Source organism: Lichenostomus cassidix, unplaced genomic scaffold (genome assembly GCF_008360975.1).
Source record: "Lichenostomus cassidix isolate B80296 unplaced genomic scaffold, HeHo_3.0 HiC_scaffold_40, whole genome shotgun sequence".
NCBI lineage: Eukaryota > Metazoa > Chordata > Aves > Passeriformes > Meliphagidae > Lichenostomus > Lichenostomus cassidix.
This window is the reverse complement of record NW_028147459.1, coordinates 2,503,441-2,527,414: the sequence shown is the minus strand read 5'-3', so window position 1 is coordinate 2,527,414 and position 23,974 is coordinate 2,503,441. Positions and strand designations below refer to the sequence as shown.

The window sequence follows — 23,974 nt, the reverse complement described above, 5'->3', positions numbered from 1 at the left end:
CTCCGCCAATCAGCGGCCGCGGTTCCGGCGGGAAGCAGCGGCGGGCGGAAGTCGCCGCAAGGGCTGCCGGGAGCTGTAGTCCGGCCCCTCACGGCGGAAGATGGCGGCGGGCGATGGCGCGGCGGCGGCTGAGGGCAGCTCGGGGCCCGGCCCGGTGTCGTTCGCCTTCAGCCGCAGGGCCGAGCGGCGCCGCCCGCTGCCCGCCGGACCGTGCGCGGAGCCCGGAGCGGGAGGGGACAGCGAGAGCGACACGGAGCTGCTGACGGCGGTGGAGGACAGGGAGCTGCTCGGGTAGGCGGAGCGGAGCGCTGTGAGGGGCTCGGGTGTGAGGGGCGGGAGGGAGGCGGGGCTGGGGAGCGGGGAGACCGGGAAATCGCCGTGGAATTCCCGTGAAACTCCCCGAAAATTGCCGTGAAATTTCCCTAAAGTTCCCATTAAATTCCCGTGAAATTAGTCTAAAATTCTCGCGAAATTCCCCGTGAAATTCCCCTAAAATTCCCGCGAAATTTCCCTAAAATTCCCATTAAATTCCCGTGAAACTCCCGTGAAATTCCCATGAAATTCTCCTGACGGTCCTGTGAAATTGCGGTAAAATTCCCCTAAAATCCTCATTAAATTCCCATGAAATTCTCGTGAAATTCCCATGAAATTGCCATGAAATTCCCCTCAAATTCCCCTCAAATTCCTCTAAAATTCATGTGAAATTTCCCATAAAATTCCCGTGAAATTCCCCAAGATTCTCAGAAAATTCCCCTAAAATGTCCTGTAAAATTCCCGTGAAATTCCGGTTAAATTCCCATGAAATTCCCCTAAAATTCTGGTAAAATTCCCCTAAAATTCCCGTGACATTCCTGTTAAATTCCCGTAAAATTCTCATCAAATTCCCATGAAATTCTTCTGAAATTTCCGCTAAATTCCCGTGAAATTCCCATAAAATTCCTATGAAATTCCCGTGAAATTCCCATGAAATTCGTCTAAAATTCCCGTGAAATTTCCCGTAAAATTGCTGTGAAATTCCAGTTAAATTCCCATGAAATTCCCCTAAAGTTCCTGTGAAATTCCTCTAAAATTCCCATAAAATGCTCGTAAAATTCCCCTAAAGTTCTGGTGAAATTCCCATGACATTCGCCTAAAATTCTCATGACATTCCGCTAAAATTCTCATGAAATTCCCGTAAAATTCCTCTAAAATTGCCGTGAAATTCCTCTAAAATTCTCCTAAAATTCCCCTAAAATTATGATCCAATTTCCATCCCATGAGGGCGTGGCCGGGCGGTGGGCGTGGCTAACCCTGTGGCCCCGCCCCCAGCACGCGCCCGGCCCCGCCCCCCAAGAAGGAGCTGGTCATCCCATTGATCCCCTCCAAGCGCTGGCCGAGCCACGCCCCCAGCGATGGCCACGCCCCCAGCGAGGACCACGCCCACAAAACAGACCACGCCCACAAAGCAGACCACGCCTCCAAGACTGACCACGCCCACAAACCGGACCACGCCTCCAAGTCAGACCACGCCCCCTCTCCAGACCACGCCCCCAAGGCTGACCACGCCCCCTCTCCAGACCACGCCCCCTCGGTGGAGGCCCAGGCCGTTCAGGAGCTGCTGCAGGGTGAGTTCAGAAAATGGGGAAATTTCACCTTTTTTACCCATTTTTCTCCTTTTTCCCATTTCCCCCCATATTTTCCCCATTTTCCCCACTTTTCTACTCATTTTTCCCCCATATTTTCCCCTGTCTTTCCCTATTTTTCTCCACTTTTCCCCATTTCTACTCACTTTTTTCTGTTTTTTTCCCCACATTTTCCCCATATTTTCACCATTTCTTCCCCGTTTTTCCCCATCTCTTCCAACATTTTCCCTATTTTTCCTATATTTCCCCACTTTTTCTTCATTTTCCCCCATATTTTCCCCTATTTTTTCCCAATTTTTCTCCACTTTTCCCCATTTTTACTCACTTTTTTCCCTTTTTTTTCCATTTTCCCCCATATTTTCCCCATATTTTCACCATTTCTTTCCCGTTTTTCCCCATCTCGTCCAACAATTTCCCTATTTTTCCCATATTTCCCCACTTTTTCTTCACTTTTCCCCCATTTCTACTCATTTTTCCCCATTTTACCTCATTTTACCCCTGATTTTTCCCCATTTTTTACTCTTTTTTTACCATTTTCCCCCATTTCCCCCATATTTTCCCCATTTTCACCTCTTTTTTCTTCACTTTTTCTCCAGTTTTTCCCCATTTTTTTCCCATTTTTTCCCACTTTTTTGCCATTTTTTCTCCATTTCTACTAATTTTCCCCCATTTTTTCTCACTTTTTCACCCTTTTTCCCTATTTTCCCTACATTTTCTCCACTTTTTCCCCATTTTTTCCCACCTTTTTCCCATTTCTATTCATTTTTTTTCCCTTTTTTCAACCCTTTCCCCATTTTTCTCCATTTTTTCTCCACTTTTTCACCATTTCCCCCCATTTTTACTCAGTTTCTCCCCATTTTCCCCATATTTTTTCCATTTTTTCCCATTTCTTCCCACTTTTTTTCCACTTTTCTCCCATTTTTTTTCCATAAATGGAGAAAATATGGGGAAAAAGTGGGAAAAAATGGGAAAAAAAGAGTAAAAATGGGAAAAAAAGAATGAAAATAGGAGGAAAAATGGAGTTTGGGGTTAGTGGTTTGGACTGGGAGGGGAAAATGGGGAAAATACAGGGAAAAGGTGGGAAAAAAGGGGAAAATGGGGGAAAATGAGGAAAAAATAGGCAAATAGAGTTAAGGAATGGGGAAAAAATGATGATAAAATAAGGAAAAGGTGGGGAAAATGGAAAAAAATGGGGGAAAATTGGGAAAATGGGGGAAAAGTGGGAAAAAATGGGGTAAAGATGGGAAAAAGTGGGAAAAATGGGGAAAAAGTGGGAAAAAATGGGGGAAAATGGGGAAAAATGTGAGAAAACAGTAAAAATGTGGGAAAAAGTGGGGAAAATATCGGGAAAAGGTAGGGGAAAATGGGAAAAAATGGAAAAAATGAGTAAAAATGGGGAAAACGTGGAGAAAAAGTGAAGAAAATATGGGGCAAAAACAGGGAAAAAGTAGAGAAAAAATGAAGGAAAATATGGGGAAAGCTGAGTAAAAAGTGGGGGAAAATGGGGGAAAATATGGGGAAAAATGAGTCAAAATGGGGAAAATATGGGGGAAAAATGTTGAAAAAATGATGGAAAAAGTGCAAAAAAATGGGGAAAAAATGATGGAAAAAGTGAAAAAAAATGGTGAAAAAATGATGGAAAAAGTGCAAAAAATGGGGAAAAAATGGTGGAAAAAGTGCAAAAAAGTGGGGAAAAAATGGTGGAAAAAGTGCAAAAAAGTGGGGAAAAAATGGTGGGAAAAGTGCAAAAAAATGGGGAAAAAATGGTGGGAAAAGTGCAAAAAAATGGGGAAAAAATGGTGGGAAAAGTGCAAAAAAATGGGGAAAAAATGGTGGGAAAAGTGCAAAAAAATGGGGAAAAAATGGTGGGAAAAGTGCAAAAAAATGGGGAAAAAATGGTGGGAAAAGTGCAAAAAAATGGGGAAAAAATGGTGGGAAAATGGAAAAGTGCAAAAAATGGGGAAAAGTGGGAAAATCGAATGAAAATGGGGGAAAAATGGGGAAAACGGATAAAGTGGGAGTTTGATCTTGGGGTGGGCGTGGCCCGGGTGGCTGTGGGCGTGGCCTGGGTGTTTGTGGGCGTGGCCTGGGTGGCTGTGGGCGTGGCTAACCCTGTCCCCGCCCACGGCAGAGGCGCGGCAGAGCCAGGAGAGCAATGGCGACTCAGAGCCACCGATGGCGATCGCGATGGCAGCGCCGGACAGGGACAGGGACAGGGACAGTGCCGTGGGGACAGAGCCGGTGAGTGACCGCTGAGGGACCTGAGTGACCGTGAGTGACCTGTGAGTGACCATTGAGTGACCACTGAGTGAGCATGAGTGACCAGTGAGTGACCCGTGAGTGACTATGAGTGATACTGAGTGACCAGTGAGTGACCACTGAGTGATCAGAGTGACCAGTGAGTGACCACGAGTGACATGAGTGACCTGTGAGTGACCATGAGTGACCAGTGAGTGACCACTGAGGGACCTGAGAGGGACCTGAGTGACACTGAGTGACCGTGAGTGACCAGTGAGTGACCTGTGAGTGACATGAGTGACCAGTGAGTGACCTGTGAGTGACATGAGTGACCATTGAGTGATACTGAGTGACCAGAGTGACTATGAGTGACCAGTGAGTGACCAGCGAGTGACCAGTGACCAGTGAGTGACCGGAGTGACCAGTGAGTGACCTGTGAGTGACCAGTGAGTGACCGGAGTGACCAGTGAGTGACCAGTGAGTGACCACGAGTGACCAGAGTGACCATTGAGTGACCTGTGAGTGACCAGTGAGTGACCAGTGAGTGACCGGAGTGACCAGTGAGTGACCAGTGAGTGACCAGTGAGTGACCAGAGTGACCATTGAGTGACCAGTGAGTGACCAGTGAGTGACCAGTGAGTGACCACGAGTGACATGAGTGACCTGTGAGTGACCAGTGACCAGTGAGTGACCTGTGAGTGACCACGAGTGACATTAGTGACCAATGAGTGACCATTGAGTGACCAGTGAGTGACCAGTGAGTGACCAGTGAGTGACCTGAGAGGGACCTGAGTGACACTGAGTGACCATGAGTGACCCCAGAGTGACCTCAGAGTGACCCCAAGCCCCATAAGTTGCCTATAACTGCCCCATAACTCCCCCAGACCCATTACTGACCCATAACTGCCCCTCCAGCCCCATAACTGCCCCATAATTGCCCTATAACTGCCCCACAGTTCCCCCTGTGCCCCATCAGTGCCCCATAAGTGCCCCAGAACTCCCCCCAACCCCATAACTGACCCATAACTAACTCCCCAGACTCACAACTTCCCCCCAGCCCCATAACTGCCCCATAGTTCCCCCCAGCCCCATAAGTGCCCCAGAACTCCCTATAACTGCCCCACAACTGCCCCATAACTAACCCCAGCCCCTCAGCTGCCCCATAACTGACCCCAGAGTTCCCCCTCAGCCCCACAACTGCCCCATAAGTGCCCCACAACTGCCCCCCAGCTGCCCCATAACTAACCCCGTGCCCCACAGCTGCCCCATAACTGACCCCATAACTCCCCCTCAACCCACCTGCCCCATAAGTGCCCCACAACTGCCCCATAACTGCCCCAGAGTTCCCCCAGCCCCATAAGTGCCCCCTCAGCTGCCCCTTTACTGCCCCATAGTTCCCCATCAGCCCCATAACTAACCCCCAGCCCCACAGCTGCCCCATAACTGCCCCAGAGTTCCCCCCAGCCCCATAAGTGCCCCCTCAGTCCCATAAGTGTCCCATAACTCCCCATAACTGCCTGCCCCACAACTGCCCCCAGCTGCCCCATAACTAACCCCAGCCCCATAAGTGCCCCAGAACTGCCCCCTCAGCCCCATAACTGCCCTCCCAGCCCCATAAGTGCCCCCCCAGCCCCCCAGCTGCCCCCTAACTGCCCCATCCCCCCCCAGACCCAGCAGGACTATGCTGCAGTTCCGGTTGGTCAGTTTGGCTTGGCGATGCTGCGGGGGATGGGCTGGAGCCAGGGCCAGGGGATCGGCCGCACCTTCCCCAGGTGAGAGACCCAAAAATATCCCAAAAATATCCCAAAAACACAGGGGATGGGCTGGAGCCAGGGCCAGGGCATTGGACGGACCTTCCCCAGGTGAGAGACCCAAAAATATCTCAAAAATATCCCAAAATACCCCAAAAACACCCCAAAAATATCCCAAAAAATACCCCAAAAATACCCCAAAAATATCCCAAAAATATCCCAAAAACACCCCAAAAATATCCCAAAAAATACCCCAAAAATATCCCGAAAACACCCCAAAAATATCCCAAAAATATCCCAAAAATATCCCAAAAATATCCCAAAAACACAGGGGATGGGCTGGAGCCAGGGCCAGGGGATTGGACGGACCTTCCCCAGGTGAGAAACACCCCAAAATATCCCAAAAATATCCCAAAAATATCCCAAAAACACCCCAAAAATATCCCAAAAATATCCCAAAAATATCCCAAAAATATCCCAAAAATATCCCAAAAATATCCCAAAAATACCCCAAAAATACCCCAAAAACAGGGGAGATGGGCTGGAGCCAGGGCCAGGGGATTGGCCGGACCTTCCCTAGGTGAGAAACCCCAAAATATCCCAAAAATATCCAAAAAAACATCCCAAAAATATCCCAAAAATATCCCAAAAATACCCAAAAAATATCTCAAAAACATCCCAAAAATACCCCAAAAATATCCCAAAAACAGGGGGGATGGGCTGGAGCCAGGGCCAGGGGATCGGCCGCACCTTCCCCAGGTGAGAGACCCCAAAAAATATCCCAAAAACACCCCAAAATACCCCAAAAATATCCCAAAAACACCCCAAAAATATCCCAAAAAATTTCCCAAAAATATCCCAAAAAATTTCCCAAAAATATCCCAAAAATATCCCAAAAATACCCCAAAAATATCCCAAAAATATCCCGAAAATATCCCAAATATACCCCAAAAATATCCCAAAACCACGGGGGATGGGCTGGAGCCAGGGCCAGGGGATTGGCCGCACCTTCCCCAGGTGAGAGACCCCAAAATATCCCAAAACCACCCCAAAACCACCCCAAAACACCCCAAAAACCCCCAAAACACCCCTAAAACACCCCAAAAACACCCTAAAACCACCCCAAAAACCCCAAAGACACCCGAAAAAACCACCCCAAAAACCTCCAAAACACCCTGAAAATACCCCAAAAATGCCCCAAAAACCTCTGAAACACCAAAAAACACCCAAAAAACCACCAAAACCACCCCAAAAAAACCCAAAAAATGGGAGGAACTGGGGGGAAAACCCCTGAAGACCCCAAAACCAGGGGGAACTGAGAAAGGGAACCACTGAACCCCAAAAAGCTGGGGGGGACATCCCAAAAATGGGGACATCCCAGAATTGGGGACATCCCAAAAATGGGGGACAACCCTGAAACCCCAAAAACTCACCAGAGCAACCCAAAAACGGGAGGGAAACCCCAAAAATTGGGGGGGAATACACCTGAAACCCCAAAAAGCAGGAGGGACACACCTGAAACCCTAAAAACTGGGGGAGACCCTAAAAACCCAAGGGAAAAATGGAAAAAAAATCAGAAAAAAAAAGACAAAAAATGGGAAAAAATCAGGAAAAAATCAGGAAAAAATGGGAGAAAATCAGAAGAAAGACACAAATGGGAAAAAAATAAGGAAAAAAAGGGGAAAAAATGGGGAAAAATTTAAATATAGAAAAAGTTGGAAAAAAAATGGGAAAAAATGAGAGAAAAATGAAAAAAATGAAAAAAATGGGAAAAATGGGAAAAAATAGAAAAAATCAGAAAAAAGAAAAAAAAGAAAAAGTGGGGAAAAATGGAAAAAATCAGAATAAAATGGGAAGAAAAGGGGAAAAAATAGCAAAAAAAGGGGAAAAAATTTAAAAATAGAAAAAAGTTTGAAAAAAACCAGAAAAAAGTGAGAGAAAAATAAAAAATAGAAAAAATCAGAAAAAAAAGAGAAAAAATGAGAAAAAAAGAGAAAAAATGGGGAAAAAATTGAAAAAAACAGAAAAAAAGACCAAAAAAACAGGGGGAAAATGGGAAAAAAATCAGAAAAAAAGACCAAAAATGGGAAAAAATGGAAAAAATCAGAAAAAAAAGAGAAAAAAAGGAAAAAAGGGGAAGAAACGGAAAAACAATGGGAAAAAATAGAAAATAAATGGAAGAAAATGGGGAAAAAAAGGAAAAATGGGAAAAAAATGAGGAAAAATCAGAATAAAAGCACAAAAAATTGCAAAACAAACTGGGTAAAAAAGGGCCAAAAGCAGCTTTTCCTGCCAATCCTGTGGAACTCTAAATCCCATTTTTCCCATTTTCAGGGTTGTCACCCCTCAGGAGCACAAGCCGCGGCCGCGGGGTTTGGGGCTGGGGGCTCAGGCTGCTCCCCCCGGGAGCCCAGAGCCCCAGAGCACCGCGGGCATCGGCCTGGGAGAGAGCGTGGGCATCACTGCCGGGGCTCACCGCGGCCTGCGCGGCAAGGTGAGACCAGTATAGACCAGTACGGACCAGTATGGACCAGTATAGACCAGTATGGACTGATATAGACCAGTACAGACCAGTATAGAGCACAGCAGGGATCGGCCTGGAGAGAGCGTGGGGATCACTGCCGGGGCTCACCGCGGCCTGCGCGGCAAGGTGAGACCAGTATGGACCAGTATGGACCAGTATAGACCAGTACGGACTGTTATAGACCAGTATAGACCAGTATGGACCAGTATGGACGGATATGGACCAGTATAGACCAGTATGGACTGATATAGACCAGTACAGACCAGTATAGACTCCATTGCAGCTGGGGCTCACCAGGGGCTGCGGGGCAAGGTGAGACCAGTATGGACCAGTATAAACCAGTACGGACCAGTATGGACTGATATAGACCAGTATGGACCAGTACAGACCAGTATAGAGCACCGCGGGGATCGGCCTGGGAGAGAGCGTGGGCATCACTGCCGGGGCTCACCGCGGCCTGCGCGGCAAGGTGAGACCAGTATGGACCAGTATGGACCAGTATAGACCAGTATGGATTGATATAGATCACTATAGACCAGTATAGACCAGTATAGAGCACAGTGGGGATCGGCCTGGGAGAGAGCGTGGGCATCACTGCCGGGGCTCACCGCGGCCTGCGCGGCAAGGTGAGACCAGTATAAACCAGTATAGACCAGTATGGACCAGTATAGACCAGTATGGACCAGTACAGACCAGTATAGACCAGTATGGACTGATATAGACCAGTATAAACCAGTATAGAGCACAGTGGGGATCGGCCTGGGAGAGACTGTGGGGATCACTGCCGGGGCTCACCGTGGGCTGCGGGGCAAGGTGAGACCAGTACGGACCAGTATGGACCAGTATGGACCAGTATGGAGTGTTACAGACTGGTATAGACCAGTGTAGACCAGTATAAACCAGTATGGACCAGTATAGATAGACGCTATGGGCATCATGACTGGAGCTTATCATGGGCTACGGGGAAAGGTCAGACCAGTATAGACCAGTATGGACCAGTATAGGCCAGTATAGAGCATTCCAGACCAGTGTAAACCAGCACGAACCAGTATGGACTGATACAGACCAGTATGGACCAGTATAAACCAGTATGGACTGACACAGACCAGTATGGACCAGTATAAACTAGTATAGACTCCATCATGTCTGGAGCTCACCGAGGGCTGCAGGGAAAGGTCAGACCAGTGTAAACCAATATAGACCAGTATAGAGCATTCCAGACCAGTATAAACCAGCACAGACCAGTATGGACTGGTATAGACCAGTATGAATTAGTATGGACCAGTACAGACCAGTACAGACCAGTATAAACCAGTATAGACCGGTATAGAGCATTCCAGACCAGTGTAAACCAGCACAGACCAGTATGGACTGGTATAGACCAGTATGAACCAGTATGGAGCAGCACAGACCAGTACAGACCAGTACAGACCAGTATAGACCAGTATGGGGCTGTGGGAGCAATGGGAGTGAACTGGGGGTTGGGTGGCTATACTGGGAGGAACTGGGTGGGTAACTGGGAGATACTGGGAGGATACTGGGGAGGTAACTGGTGCTAACTGAGAGATACTGGGAGATACTGGGGGTGAACTGGGGATACTGGGTGGGTAACTGGGGATGGTGGGGGGTGACTGGTGTTACTGGGTGTTGCTGGGTGTTACTGGTGGGTAACTGGTGTTACTGGGAGGTCACTGGGATGTTACTGGTGCTAACTGGTGTTACTGGGAAGTCACTGGGTGTCACTGGGATGTTACTGGTGGGTAACTGGTTTTACTGGGAGGTCACTGGTGCTAACTGGAGTTACTGGGAGGTCACTGGGGTTACTGGCAGTAACTGGTGGGTAACTGGTGTTACTGCTGGGTAACTGGTGGGTAACTGGGAGGTCACTGGGATGTCACTGGTGGCTAACTGGTGTCACTGGTGGGGAACTGGGGGGTTACTGGGTGGTTTCTGGGGTCACTGGGAGGTCACTGGGAGGTCACTGGGAGGTCACTGGTGGCTAACTGGTGTTACTGGTCACTAACTGGAAAGGTTACTGGGAGGTTACTGGGATGTCGCTGGGGTTAATGGGGGTAACTGGGATGTTACTGGTATGTAACTGGTGTAACTGGGAGGTCACTGGGCGTAACTGGTGGGTAACTGGGGGTTACTGGGAGGTCACTGGGGTTAATGGGGATAACTGGTGGGTAACTGGGATGTTACTGGTGTGTAACTGGTGTCACTGGGAGGTCACTGGGAGGTCACTGGGATGTTACTGGGATTGCTGGGCGGTAACTGGGGGGTTACTGGTGTTACTGGTGAGTAACTGGGGGGTTACTGGTGTTACTGGTGAGTAACTGGGGGGTTACTGGTGTTACTGGTCAGTAACTGGGGGGTTACTGGTGTTACTGGTCAGTAACTGGGGGGTTACTGGGGTAACTGGGAGGTCACTGGGATGTCACTGGTGGCTAACTGGTGTCCCTAACTGGTTTAACTGGTGGATAACTGGTCTCACTGGTGTCCCTCACTGGTCTAACTGGTTGAACTGGTCTAACTGGTGTCCCTAACTGGTCTAACTGGTCTCACTGGTGTCCCTAACTGGTGTCCCTAACTGGTCTAACTGGTCTCACTGGTGTCCCTAACTGGTCTAACTGGTCGAACTGGTGTCACTGGTGTCCCTAACTGGTGTCACTGGTCTAACTGGTGTCTCTAACTGGGGTCTTTAACTGGTCAAACTGGTTGAACTGGTCTAACTGGTGTCACTGGTGTCTAACTGGTGTCACTGGTGTCCCTAACTGGTCTAACTGGTCTCTAACTGGTATCCCTAACTGGTGTCACTGGTGTCTAACTGGTGTCTAACTGGTGTCACTGGTGTCACTGGTGTCACTGGTGTCCCTAACTGGTGTCACTGGTGTCTAACTGGTCCCTAACTGGTGTCACTGGTGTCTAACTGGTCTAACTGGTGTTACTGGTTTCAGGTGGAGGCTCTGGACCCCGAGACTGGCCGGGCAGTGGTGAGGCTGCAGCTGGGAGGGCAACTGGTGACCGTGAGCCAGCATGGCCTGAGCCCAGTTTGTACTGGTTTGTACTGGTTTGGACTGGTTTGGACTGGTTTGGAATGGTTTATACTGGTTTGGAATGGTTTATACTGGTTTGGAATGGTTTGGGCTGGTTTGGAATGGTTTATACTGGTTTGGACTGGGAGTGACCCATGGGGGACAACTAGTGACCATGAGCCAGCATGGCCTGAGCCCAGTTTGTACTGGTCTGTACTGGTGTGGACTGGTTTGGACTGGTTTGGAATGGTTTATACTGGTTTACAGTGGTTTGGGCTGGTTTGGAATGGTTTGGCTGGTTTATACTGGTTTGGAATGGTTTGGATTGGGGATTGACCAGTATGGACCAGTTTGTATTGGGGGGTGTCCAATTCCCTCCCAGTTCCCTCCCAGTTCCCTCCCAGTCCCTCCCAGTACAAACCAGTTCCCTTTTCTCCCCAAAATCCCCATTTTTCACCCTAAAACCACCACGAGTTTCCCTCCCAGTTCCCTCCCAGTCCAATCCCAATCCCCTCCCAGTCCATCCCCAGTCCCTCCCAGTCCATCCCAGTTCCCTCCCAATCCCCTCCCAGTCCATCCCCAGTCCCTCCCAGTTCATTCCCAGTTCCCTCCCAGTCCCTCCCAGTCCATCCCAGTAACTCCCAGTTCCCTCAGGTGCCCCAAAACCAGCTGAGGATTCCCAGCGGGGAGAGAGGAAGAGGAAAGAGAAATCTGAGAGTGAGAGGTGAGACTGGGAGGGAACTGGAATTGAACTGGGAGGGACTGGGAGGGACTGGGGATAGACTGGGAGGGACTGGGAGGGAACTGGGAGTTACTGGGAGGGACTGGGAGGGACTGGGAGTTACTGGGGGGGAAACTCGTGGTGGTTTTAGGGTGACAAATGGGGATTTTGGGGAGAAAAGGGAAACTGGTTTGTACTGGGAGGGAACTGGGAGGGAACTGGGATGGACTGGGATGGACTGGGAACAAACTGGGATGGACTGGGATGGACTGGGGAGTTCTGGGGGCTCTGTGACCCCTGGGGGGTTTTGGGGTGAGCTTTGGCTGTGCCCCAAACATCCCAAATCCCAAAAATCTCAAAATCCCCACAAATCCTCCTTAATTCCCACTATCCCCCAAATCCCCCCCAAAACCCCCAAATCCCCCCAAAATCCACCCCAAATCCCTCAAAAATCCCAAAAAATTCCCCCAAAAATCCCCTAAATCCACCCCAAATCCTCAAAAATAAAAAATCACCCAAAAATCCTAAATCATTCAAATTCAAATCCCCCCAAAATCCACCCCCAAATCAATACAAAACCACCCAAAATCCCCCAAATCCACTTTTCCCCCAAAGAAAATAAAAATCCTCAAACATCACCCAAATCAAAAAATCCTCCCAAGATCACCCCAAAATCACCCCCAAATCCTCTAAATCCCCAAAATCATCCCCAAATCCCCAGTCATCCCAAATCCCCAAAATCAAAAAATCACAAAATCACCCCAAATCCACACCTCAAACTTCCCAAAAACCCCAAAATCCTCCCCAAATCCCAAAATCAAAAATCCCCCCAAACTCCAAAATCCACCCAGAAAATCCCCCAAAATCCACCCCAAATCCCCTGAAAATCCCCAAAAATCCCCCAAAATCCCCAAAAAACCCCAAAATCCACCCAGAAATCCCCAGAAAATCCCCCAAATCCCCAAAAAACCCCAAGAATCCACAGAAAATCTGCCAAAATCCGCCCCAAATCCCGTTCAAATCCCCAAAAATCCCCCCAAAATCCAAAAAAACCCCAAAATCCACCCAGAAAATCCCTATAATTACACCTCAAATCCTCTTAAAATCCAAAAAAATCCCCCCAAAATCCCCCCAAATCCCCTCCAAATCCCCAAAATCCCAAAATCAAAAATCCCCCAAACCCCCAAAAATCACCCAGAAAATTCCCCCAAAATCCACTAAATCATGAAATTCCCCAAAAATCCCCCAAAATCCCAAAACCCCCAAAATCATGAAATCCCCAGAAAATCCCTCAAAATCCACCCCAAATCCCCTCAAAATCCCCAAAATCCCCCCAAAACCCCAAAATCCCAAAAAAACCCCAAAAATCCCCAAAATCCCCAAATCTCCGCAGGCAGCCGAAGCACTCCCGCGCTCTCTCCAGCGCCCCCCACTGGCTGCGGCGGGACCTGCGGGTGCGCTGCGTGGACAGAGCGTTCTGCGGGGGGCGCTACTACAACTGCAAGGTGCCCTACCGGCCCGGGGGGGCCTCGGGGGGGCTGGGGGACCCCAAAATCGGCATCTGCGACCCCAAAAACCCCCCGGGAGACCCCAAAATTGGACTTGGCACCCCCAAAAACCCCCAGGGGGAGCCCAAAATCTGACTCGGGATGCCCAAAAACCCACAGAGGAGCCTTAAAAACCCTCTGAAGATCCCAAAATCATCCCAGGGGGACCTCCGGGGGGGTTGGGGACCCCAAAATCGGCATCAGCGACCCCAAAAACCCCCAGGAGACCCCAAAATATGAATTGGTGACCCCAAAAACCGCCAGGGAGAGCCCCGAAATCTGACTCGGGATGCCCAAAAACCCTGGGGGGACCCTGGAATTACACTTGGGACACTCAAAATCACACTCAGGACCCCAAAATCTGGTTCAGGACCCCCAAAAATTCCCAAGGGGACCCCAAAATCGGGATCTGCGACCCCAAAAACCCCGGGGGACCCCAAAATGTGACTTGGTGACCCCAAAACCCGCCAGGGAGAGCCCCGGAATCTGACTCGGGATGCCCAAAAACTCACAGAGGAGCCTTGAAAACCCTCTGAAGATCCCAAAATCATCCCAGGGGGACCTCGGGGACAGTGGGGGACCCCAAAATCGGGATCAGGGACCCCAAAAACCCCCCGGGGGACCCCAAAATATGACTTGGTGACCCCAAAAACCGCCAGGGAGAGCCCTGGAATCTGACTTGGGATGCCCAAAAACCTCTAGCACAACCCCAAAATCTAACTCAGGACCCCCAAAAATCCCCAAGGGGACCCCAAAATCGGGATCTGCACCCAAAAACCCCTGGGAGACCCCAAAATTGGACTCACGACCCCCAAAAACTTCCAGGGGGAACCCCAAAATCTGACTGGGGATGCCCAAAAACTGTTAGGGAACCCTAAATTCCTAAAGGGACCCCAAAATCCTGCCCTGGGGAGACCTTGAGGACACTGGGGGACCCCAAAATTGGAATCTGTGACCCCAAAAACCCCCAGAAGGAGCCCAAAATCTGACTCAGGACACCCAAAAATCTCCTGGGGATCCCTGGAATTCCACTTGGGACACCCAAAATCACACTCAGGACCCCAAAATCTGGTTCAGGACCCCAAAAATTACCAAGGGGACCCCAAAATCGGAATCTGCGACCCCAAAAACCCCCCGAGGGACCCCAAAATCTGACTCAGGAGCCCCAAAAACCTCCAAGGGGACCCCAAAATCGGAATTGGGGACCCCAAAATAGTCTCAGGATGTTTCTGTACCCCAAAAAAGAAAGGATTTTGGGGTTCCAGATTAGGATTTTGAGGTTCACAGGATGTGATTTTTGGTGTTCCCAGGATGGATTTTTGGGGTCCCAAGGTGGGATTTTTGGGGTTCCCAGGGTGGATTTTGGGGTCATTTTTCGGGTTCCAAAGTGGGATTTTGGGGTTTTAGGGTGGATTTTTTGGGGTTCCCAAATTGGGATTTTAGAGTTCCAGACTGGGATTTTTGGGATTCCCGAGTGAGATTTTTAGGGTCGTTTTTGGGTGTATTTTTGGGGTTCCCAGGGTGTATTTTGGTTGCATTTTTAGGGTCATTTTTGGGGATTTTGGGGTGGATTTTGGGTGTATTTTTGGGGTTCTCAGGGTGGATTTTGGGGTGGATTTTGGGTGTATTTTTGTTGATTTTTGGGATTCCCAACCCCAAATCCCACAGATGCAGATTGAGGATCTCCTGGCTGCTGACAGCTGTGTGTGCAGAACTGAGGATGGCAGAGTGGTGGAGGGTGAGACCAAAATACCCCAAAATCCCCCAAAATCATCCCTAAAACATCCCAAAAACATCCCTAAATCCACCCCAAAATCATCCCAAAAACCCACCCTAAAGTACCCCAAAATCAACCCAAAAATAGCCCAAAATCAACCCAAAAATAGCCCAAAATCTACCCAAAAATCCACCCCAAAATCACCCCAGAAACATCCCAAAATCACCCCTAAATCTACTCCAAAATCATCCCAAAAACCCACCCTAAAATACCCCAAAAATCCACCCCAAAATCATCCCAAAACCACCCCAAAATACCCCAAAATCATCCCTAAAATCCCCCAAAATCCACCCCAAAATCATCCCTAAGTCATCCCAAAATCATCACTAAATCTACTCCAAAAATCGCCCAAAATCTGCCCAAAAATCCACCCCAAACTCACTCAAAATCACCCCAAAAACATCCCTAAATCCACCCCAAAATCACCCCCAAAATCCCTGAGAAATTCCCCAAAAATCCATCCCAAAATCACCCTAAAATCCACGAAAAATCACCCCAAAATCATCCCTAAGTCACCCCAAAAATCCCTGAAAAATCCCCTAAAATCAACCCAAAATCATCCCTAAATCAACCCAAAAATAGCCCAAAATCTGCCCAAAAATCCACCCCAAACTCACTCAAAATCACCCCAAAAACATCCCTAAATCCACCCCAAAATCCACCCCAAAAATCCCTGAGAAATCCTGTAAAATCTACCCAAAATCACCCCAAAATCATCCCTAAATCAATCCAAAATCACCCCAAAGTTAACCCAAAATCAACCCAAAATTCACCCTTAAATCAACCCAAAATCATCCCATAAATCATCCCAAAATCACCCTAAAATCCACCAAAAATCAACCCCAAAATCTACCCAAAATCATCCCTAAATCACCCCAAAATCGTTCCTAAATCAACCCAAAATCACCCTAAAATCACCCCAAAAATCCCTGAAAAATCCCCTAAAATCAACCCAAAATCATCCCTAAATCAACCCAAAATCATCCCTAAATCAACCCAAAAATCCACCCCAAACTCACTCAAAATCTTCCCAAAATCTCCCCAAAATCACTCCAAAATCCATCCCAAAATCATCCCTAAATCCAGCCCAAAGTTAACCCAAAATCCCCCTAAAATCACCCCAAAATCAACCCCAAAATAATCCCTAAATCCACCCAAAATCACCCTAAAATCACCCAAAAATACCCCAAAATCATCCCTAAATCAACCCAAAATGACCCCAGGGGGATTTAGAGGATTTTTGGGGTTTTTTAGAGGATTTTTTGGGGATTTTTTTGGGATTTTTGGGGTATTTGGGGACCCCAAAACCTGCCCTGATCCTATCTGAACCCCAAAATCCCCTAAAACCCCCAAATCCCCTAAAAATCCTCAAAATTCCCCAAAAAATCCACCCAAAATCCCCAAAAATCCATTAAAAATCCCCCAAATTTCCCTCTAAATGTCCTAAATCCCCCAAATCCCAAAAACTCACCCACATCCCCCTAAAAATCTCCCCAAAATCCCCTAAAAATCCCCAAATTTCCCCCTGAATCTCCTAAAGTCCCCCAAAATCCCCTAAAAATCCCAAAAATTCCCCACAAATCTTCCCAAAATCTCAAAAAATGCCCTAAAAATCCCCCAAATTTTCCCCTAAATGTCCTAAAAATCCCCTCAAATCCTCCTAAAAATCCCCAAATTTCCTCAAACCCCCAAAATCCCCAAACTTCCCCAAATCCTGCAAAAGTCTCCTAAATCCCCCAAAATTCCCAAAAAATCACCAAAAACCCCCAAATTTCCCCTTAAATCTCCTCAAAATCCCCAAATTTCCCCAAAACCTGCCCTGAACCCCCAAAATCTCCCCTAAATCCCTCAAAATCCCCCAAAATCCCCTAAAAATCCCAAAAATTTCCCCAGAAATTTCCCCAAATCCTCCCAAAATCCCCCAAATCCCCTAAAAATCCCCAAATCCCCTAAATCCTCCAAATTCCCCCAAATTTTCCCTAAATTCCTAAATCCCCAAAATCCCCCCAAAATCCCCCTAAATCAACCCAAAATCCCAAAATCCCCCAATTTCCCTCTAAATCTCCAAATTTCCCCCAAAATCCTAAAATCCCCCAAAAATCCCTAAAAATCCCCAAAATAATGAAAATATCCCCCCAAAATCCCCCAAAAATCCCCAAAATTCCCCCAATTTTCCCTGAATTTTCCCAAAATTCCCAAATTTCCCCCAAATTTTCCCCAAATCCCCCAAATTTCCCTCTAAATCTCCAAATTTCCCAAAACATCCCCCAAAATCCCCAAAATTAAAAAAAATTCTCCAAAATTCCCCCAAATTTTCCCAAAAATTCCCAAATTTCTCCCAAATGTTCCCAAAATTTCCCCCAATTTTCCCCAAATTTTCCCAAAAATTCCCAAATTTTCCCCAAATTTTCCCAAAAATTCCTGAATTTTTACCCAAATTTCCCCCAAATCTCCCCAAAATTCTCCGAAAATCCCCTAAAAATCCCCAAAATAAGGAAAAAATCCCCAAAATTCCCCCAAAAAGTCCCCAAAAAATCCCCAAAATTCCCCCAAAATCCCCCAAAATTCTCCCAAAATCCCCCAAATTTCCCCAAAATCCCCAAAATTCCCCCAAAATCCCCCAAAAATCTCCAAAATCCCCAATTTTCCCAATTTTCAAAAAATTCCCAAATTTCCCCAAATTTTCCCCAAATTTCTTTTTCCCCCAAATTTCCCCCAAATTTCCCCAAAATCTCCCCAAATTTTCCCAATTTTCCCCCAAATTTCCCCAAATTTCCCCCAAATTTTCCCAATTTTCCCCAAATTTTCCTCAAAATTCCCCAAATTTCCCCAATTCCCCCAAATTTTCCTTAATTTCCCCCAAATTTTCCCTGATTTTCCCAAAATTTCCCAAAATTTCCCAAAATTTCCCCCAAATTTTCCCAAAAATTCCCAAAATTTTCCCCAATTTCCCCCCAATTTTCCCCAAATTTCCCCAAATTTTCCCAAAAATTCCTGAATTTTTCCCAAAATTTCCCCAAATTTCCCCGAATTTTCCCCAAAATTCCCAAATTTCCCCACTTTTCCCCAAATTTTCCCAAAAATTCCTGAATTTTTACCAAAATTTCCCCCAAATCTCCCCCAAATTTCTCCGAAAATCCCTAAAAATCCCCAAAATAAGGAAAAATCCCCCAAAATCCCCCAAAAAATCCCCAAAATCCCCAAATTTTCCCCAAAATTCCCAAATTTTCCCCAAATTTTCCCAAATTCCCCCCAAAATTTCCCAAATTTCCCCCTGCAGGAGTTCCTGAGTCCTCCCTGGAAACTGTTGTTCCTCGAGGCAATTCGGAGCCAATCGTGGTGGTGCTGGGAGAGCACAGGGGCAAGGTGAGCCTGTTAATTAGCTAATTAGCTCCTTAATTAGCTCATTTAGTCATTAGGGAGTTAATTCATCAGTTAAATAGTTAATGAATTAGTTAATGAGTCCCCAGACAGCTCCCTGAATTAGTTCATTAATTAGTTAGTTACCCCAAGACGACTTCTCTAATTAATTAGTTAATTGCTTTGGGACCTTCTAATTAATTAATTACCCCAAAACTCCTCTGCTAATTAATTAATTGGTTCAGGACCCTGCTCTAGTTAATTAATTGCACCTGAGACTGCTCTGCTAATTAATTAATTAATTACTTTAGGACCCTCTCTTCTAATTAATTAATTAACCCAAAACTCCTCTGCTAATTAATTAATTAATTACTTCAGGATCCTCCTCTAATTAATTAATTAATTACACCTGAGCCTGCTCTGCAAATTAGTTAATTAATTACTTGAGGACTCTTTCCTCTAATGAATTAATTACACTTGAGACTGCTCTGCTAATTAATTAATTTTGCCAAAAATAATCAAAATTTTTCCCAAAAACTTGCAAAAATCCCCCAAAATCCCCCAAAATAATCCGAATTCCTTACCAAAATAACCCAAAATAATCCAAATTTCCCCCAAAATAATCTGAATTTCCCCCAAAATCACCCAAATTTCACCCAAAAACTTCCAAAAATCATCTAAAATTCCCCAAAATTCACCCAAAATAATCCAAATTTCCCCCAAAATAACCCAGATTAATCAAAATTTTGCCCAAAATCCCCAAATTTCCCCCAAACTACCCCAAATTTCCCAAATTGCAGGTGGGCAGGATCGTTCAGCGCCAAAACCACCCAAAATACACCCAAAATAATCCAAATTTCCAACAAAATAATCCAAATTTCACCCAAAATTCCCCCAAAATTCACCCAAAATAATCCAAATTTCCCTCAAAATCACCAAAAATAACCCAAATTTCCCCCAAAATAATCCAAATTTACCCCAAAAACTTGCAAAAATCACCCAAAATTACCCAGATTTTCCCAAAATAATCTGAATTTCCCCCAAATTCCCCAGCCTAACCCCAATAATCTGAATTTCCAGGTTGGGAGGATCGTGGAGCTCCAAAATCACCCAAAATAATCCAAATTTCCCCCAAAATCCCCCAAAATAATTCAAATTTCACCAAAATTTTGCCCTAAAATCACCCAAAATTCACCCAAAAACTTCCGAAAATCTCTCAAAATTACCCAAATTTCCCCCAAAATCCCCCAAATTCCCCCAAACTAACCCAAATATTTCCCAATTCCAGGTGGGCAAGATTGTGTAGTGCCAAAATCACCCAAAATCACCCAAAATAATCCAAATTTCCCCCAAAATGCACCCAAAATAATCCAAATTTCCCCCAAAATCACCAAAAATAATCCAAATTTCACCCAAAATCACCCAAATTTCACCCCAATTTCGCCCAAAATAATCCAAATTTTGCCCAAAATAATCCAAATTTCCCAAATTTCCCCAACCTCACCCCAATATTTGGTATTTCCAGGTGGGGAGGATCGTTCGGCGCCAAAATCACCCAAAATTCACCCAAAATAATCCAAATTTCCAACAAAATAATCCGAATTTCACCCAAAATTCCCCCAAAATGCACCCAAAATTCACCCAAAATAATCCAAATTTCCCTCAAAATCACCAAAATCACCCAAATTTCCCCCAAATAACCCAAATTCCCCAATTCCAGGTGGGCAGGATCGTTCAGCGCCAAAATCACCCAAAATACACCCAAAATAATCCAAATTTCACCCAAAAATCACTCAAAATAATCCAAATTTTGCCCAAAATAATCCAAATTTCCCCAGAATTCCCCCAAAATAACCCAAATTTCCCAATTCCAGGTGGGCAGGATCATGCAGCACTAAAATCACCCAAATTTCACCCAAAATTCACCCAAAATAATCCAAATATTTCCCAATTCCAGGTGGGCAGGATCGTTCAGCGCCAAAATCACCCAAAATACACCCAAAATAATCCAAATTTCACCCAAAAATCACCCAAAATAAGCCCATTTTCACCCAAATTTTGCCCCAAAATCACCCAAAATTCCCCAAAAATCACCCAAAAATCACTCAAAATAATCCAAATTTTGCCCAAAATAACCCAAATTTTCCCAAAATCCCCCAAATAACCCAAATTCCCCCATTCCAGGTTGGGCAGGATCGTGCAGCGCCAAAATCACCCAAAATACACCCAAAATAATCCAAATTTCACCCAAAATCACCCAAAATAATCCAAATTTCACCCAAAATCACCCAAAATAATCCAAATTTCACCCAAAATCACCCAAAATAATCCGAATTTCACCCAAATTTCCCCCCAAAATCACCCAAAATTCACCCAAAAACTTCCAAAAATCACTCAAAATAATCCAAATTTTGCCCAAAATAATCCAAATTTTCCCAAATTCCCCCCAAATAACCCAAATTTCCCAAAATTTCCCCAAACTAACCCAAATTTCCCCAAATTCCAGGTGGGCAGGATCATGCAGCACTAAAATCACCCAAAATTCCCCCAAAATAACCCAAATATTTCCCCATTCCAGGTGGGCAGGATCGTTCAGCGCCAAAATCACCCAAAATTCACCCAAAATCACCCAAATTTCCCCCAAATAACCCAAATTCCCCATTCCAGGTGGGCAGGATCGTGCAGCGTCAAAATCACCCAAAATTCACCCAAAATAACCCAAAATAATCCAAATTTCACTCAAAATCACCCAAATTTCACCCAAATTTCCCCCCAAAATCACCCAAAATTCCCCCAAAATGCACCCAAAATTCACCCAAAATAATCCAAATTTCCCTCAAAATCACCAAAATCACCCAAATTTCACCCCAAATAACCCAAATTCCCCAATTCCAGGTGGGCAGGATCGTGCAGCGCCAAAATCACCCAAAATACACCCAAAATAATCCAAATTTCCAACAAAATAATCCAAATTTCACCCAAAATCACCCAAAATAATCCGAATTTCACCCAAATTTCCCCCCAAAATCACCCAAAATCACCCAAAATACACCCAAAATAATCCAAAATCCCCCAAATAACCCAAATTTCCCCAAATTCCAGGTGGGCAGGATCGTTCAGCGCCAAAATCACCCAAATTTCCCCCAAATAACCCAAATTTCCCAAATTTCCCCCAAATAACCCAAATTCCCCCATTGCAGGTGGGCAGGATCGTTCAGCGCCAAAATCACCCAAAATTCACCCAAAATCACCCGAAATTCCCCCAAAATAACCCAAATTTCCCCAAATTCCAGGTGGGCAGGATCGTGCAGCGCCATCCCCAGCAGGGAGTTGCTCTGGTGGAGCTCAGAACTGACAGAAATCCCGAAATGCTGCAGCTGAGCTACGACTGCATCTGTCACTTCCTGGGGGACACTGAGTGACTGAGGGGCTGGAAATGGGGAAAATAAAATTATCTGTAATTTCAAATCATGGAGAATTTGGGTTTGGCTTTTGGTTTAAAGTATATTCCCAAAATAGAGAATTTTAGAGGATTTTCCCCCAATTTTAGAGGATTTTTTCCCAATTTTGGAGGATTTTTTCCCAATTTTTGAGGATTTTTTCCCAATTTTAGAGGATTTTTTCCCAATTTTTGAAAATTTTTTCAGAATTTTAGAGGATTTTTTTCGCAACTTTAGAGGATAAAAAAATCTAATCCCCAATTTTAGAGGATTTTTTTCCCAATTTTTGAGGATTTTTTCAGAATTTCAGAGGATTTTTTTCCCAATTTTAGAGGATTTTCCCCCAATATTAAAGGATTTTTGCCAAATTTTAGAGGATTTTTTCAAAATTTTACAGCATTTTTGTCAAAATTTTACAGGATTTTCCCCAATTTTTGAGGATTTTTTCCCAATTTTTGAGGATTTTTTCAAACCTGCATCTGTCAGCACCTGGGGGACACTGACTGAGGGGCTGAAAATGGGGAAAAATAAAATTATCTTTTATTTCAAATCATGGAGAGTTTGTGGGTTTCTTTGGTCTGAAGTATATTCCAAAATACAGAATTTTAGAGGATTTTTGCCCAATTTTTACACTCAAAACCCTAGAGAGAAATTTTAAAATTCATTTTCACCAAAAATCACAAGAAAATAAAAATATTTTTAATTTAAATGATGAGAACTTGGTTTTTTTAGTCAAAATTAGGATTTTTTCCCAATTTTAGAGGATTTTTCCCAATTTTGGAGGATTTTTTCAAAATTTTAGAGGATTTTTTCCCAATTTTTGAGGATTTTTTCCCAATTTTTGAGGATTTTTCCCCAATTTTTGAGGATTTTTTCAAACCTGCATCTGTCACTTCCTGGGGGACACTGACTGACTGAGGGGCTGGAAATTGGGAAAAATAAAATTATCTGTAATTTCAAATGATGGAGAATTTGGGTTTGGTGTTTACTCAGGAAAATAATAAAAATATAGAGAATTTTAGAGGATTTTTGCCCAATTTTTACACTCAAAACCTCATTGAGAGACATTTAAAAATTCATTTTATCACCAAAAGTCAGGAAGAAATAAAAATATTTTTAATTTGAAATGATGGAGAATTTGTGGGTTTGTTTGGTCTGAAATGTATTCCGAAAATAGAGAATTTTAGAGGATTTTCCCCCAATTTTAGAAGATTTTTTTTCAAAATTTTAGAGGATTTTTTCCAATTTTTGAGGATTTTTTCCCAATTTTTGAGGATTTTTTCCCAATTTTTGAGGATTTTTTCTCAATTTTTGAGGATTGTTTCAAAATTTTTGAGGATTTTTTCCCAATTTTAAAGTATTTTTCCCCATTTTTGAGGATTTTTTCCCAATTTTTGAGGATTTTCCCCAATTTTTGAGGATTTTTCCCCAATTTTTAGACACTTAAAACCCATAGAGATACATGTCAATGTTTATTTTGTCACCGAAAATTGGGAAATAAAATAAAATATTTTAAATTTGAAATGATGGAGAATTTGGGTTTGGCTTTTGGTCTGAAATGTATTCCGAAAATACAGAATTTTAGAGGATTTTTGCCCAATTTTTGAGGATTTTTTCCCAATTTTTGAGGATTTTTTCCCCATTTTGAGGATTTTTTCCAATTTTTGAGGATTTTTTCCCAATTTTTGAGGATTTTTTCAAAGTTTTTGAGGATTTTTTCCAATTTTTGAGGATTTTCCCCCAATTTTTGAGGATTTTTTCAAAACTGCATCTGTCAGTTCCTGGGGGACACTGACTGACTGAGGGACACTGAAAATTGGGAAAATAAAATTATCTGTAATTTCAAATCATGGAGAATTTGGGTTTGGTGTTTGGTTTGAAATATATACGCAAAATACAGAATTTTAGAGGATTTTTGCCCAATTTTTACACTCAAAACGCCATAGGGAGGAATTAAAA

The 23,974-nt window shown here is 44.8% G+C and overlaps 1 protein-coding gene across 3 annotated transcripts; it reads left to right on the top strand.

The window, feature by feature from the left end:
• Positions 1–64: 64 nt before the first annotated feature.
• Positions 65–22,018, top strand: GPKOW (G-patch domain and KOW motifs). 3 transcript variants are annotated; one of them, XM_085046268.1, is made up of 11 exons: positions 65–291; positions 1,309–1,604; positions 3,754–3,863; positions 5,529–5,632; positions 7,946–8,105; positions 11,093–11,195; positions 11,825–11,894; positions 13,285–13,396; positions 15,107–15,176; positions 18,496–18,581; positions 21,869–22,018. In XM_085046268.1, the coding sequence occupies exons 1-11, from the start codon at positions 101–103 to the stop codon at positions 21,995–21,997; spliced, it is 1,431 nt and encodes a 476-aa protein (XP_084902394.1). In that variant the 5' UTR covers positions 65–100; the 3' UTR covers positions 21,998–22,018. The 3 variants fall into 3 exon arrangements, with proteins under 3 accessions (XP_084902394.1, XP_084902396.1, XP_084902395.1); XM_085046270.1 differs by lacking the exon at positions 21,869–22,018 and adding an exon at positions 21,243–21,338; XM_085046269.1 differs by lacking the exon at positions 21,869–22,018 and adding an exon at positions 19,376–19,502.
• Positions 22,019–23,974: the final 1,956 nt, after the last annotated feature.

Excerpts from the sequence above, each read along its gene's own strand:
- GPKOW (XM_085046268.1), top strand. The coding sequence starts at position 101 with ATGGCGGCGGGCGATGGCGCGGCGGCGGCTGAGGGCAGCTCGGGGCCC. Across the intron at positions 1,605-3,753 it reads CGTTCAGGAGCTGCTGCAGG|AGGCGCGGCAGAGCCAGGAG; the intron begins GTGAGTTCAGAA and ends CGCCCACGGCAG. Across the intron at positions 8,106-11,092 it reads ACCGCGGCCTGCGCGGCAAG|GTGGAGGCTCTGGACCCCGA; the intron begins GTGAGACCAGTA and ends TACTGGTTTCAG.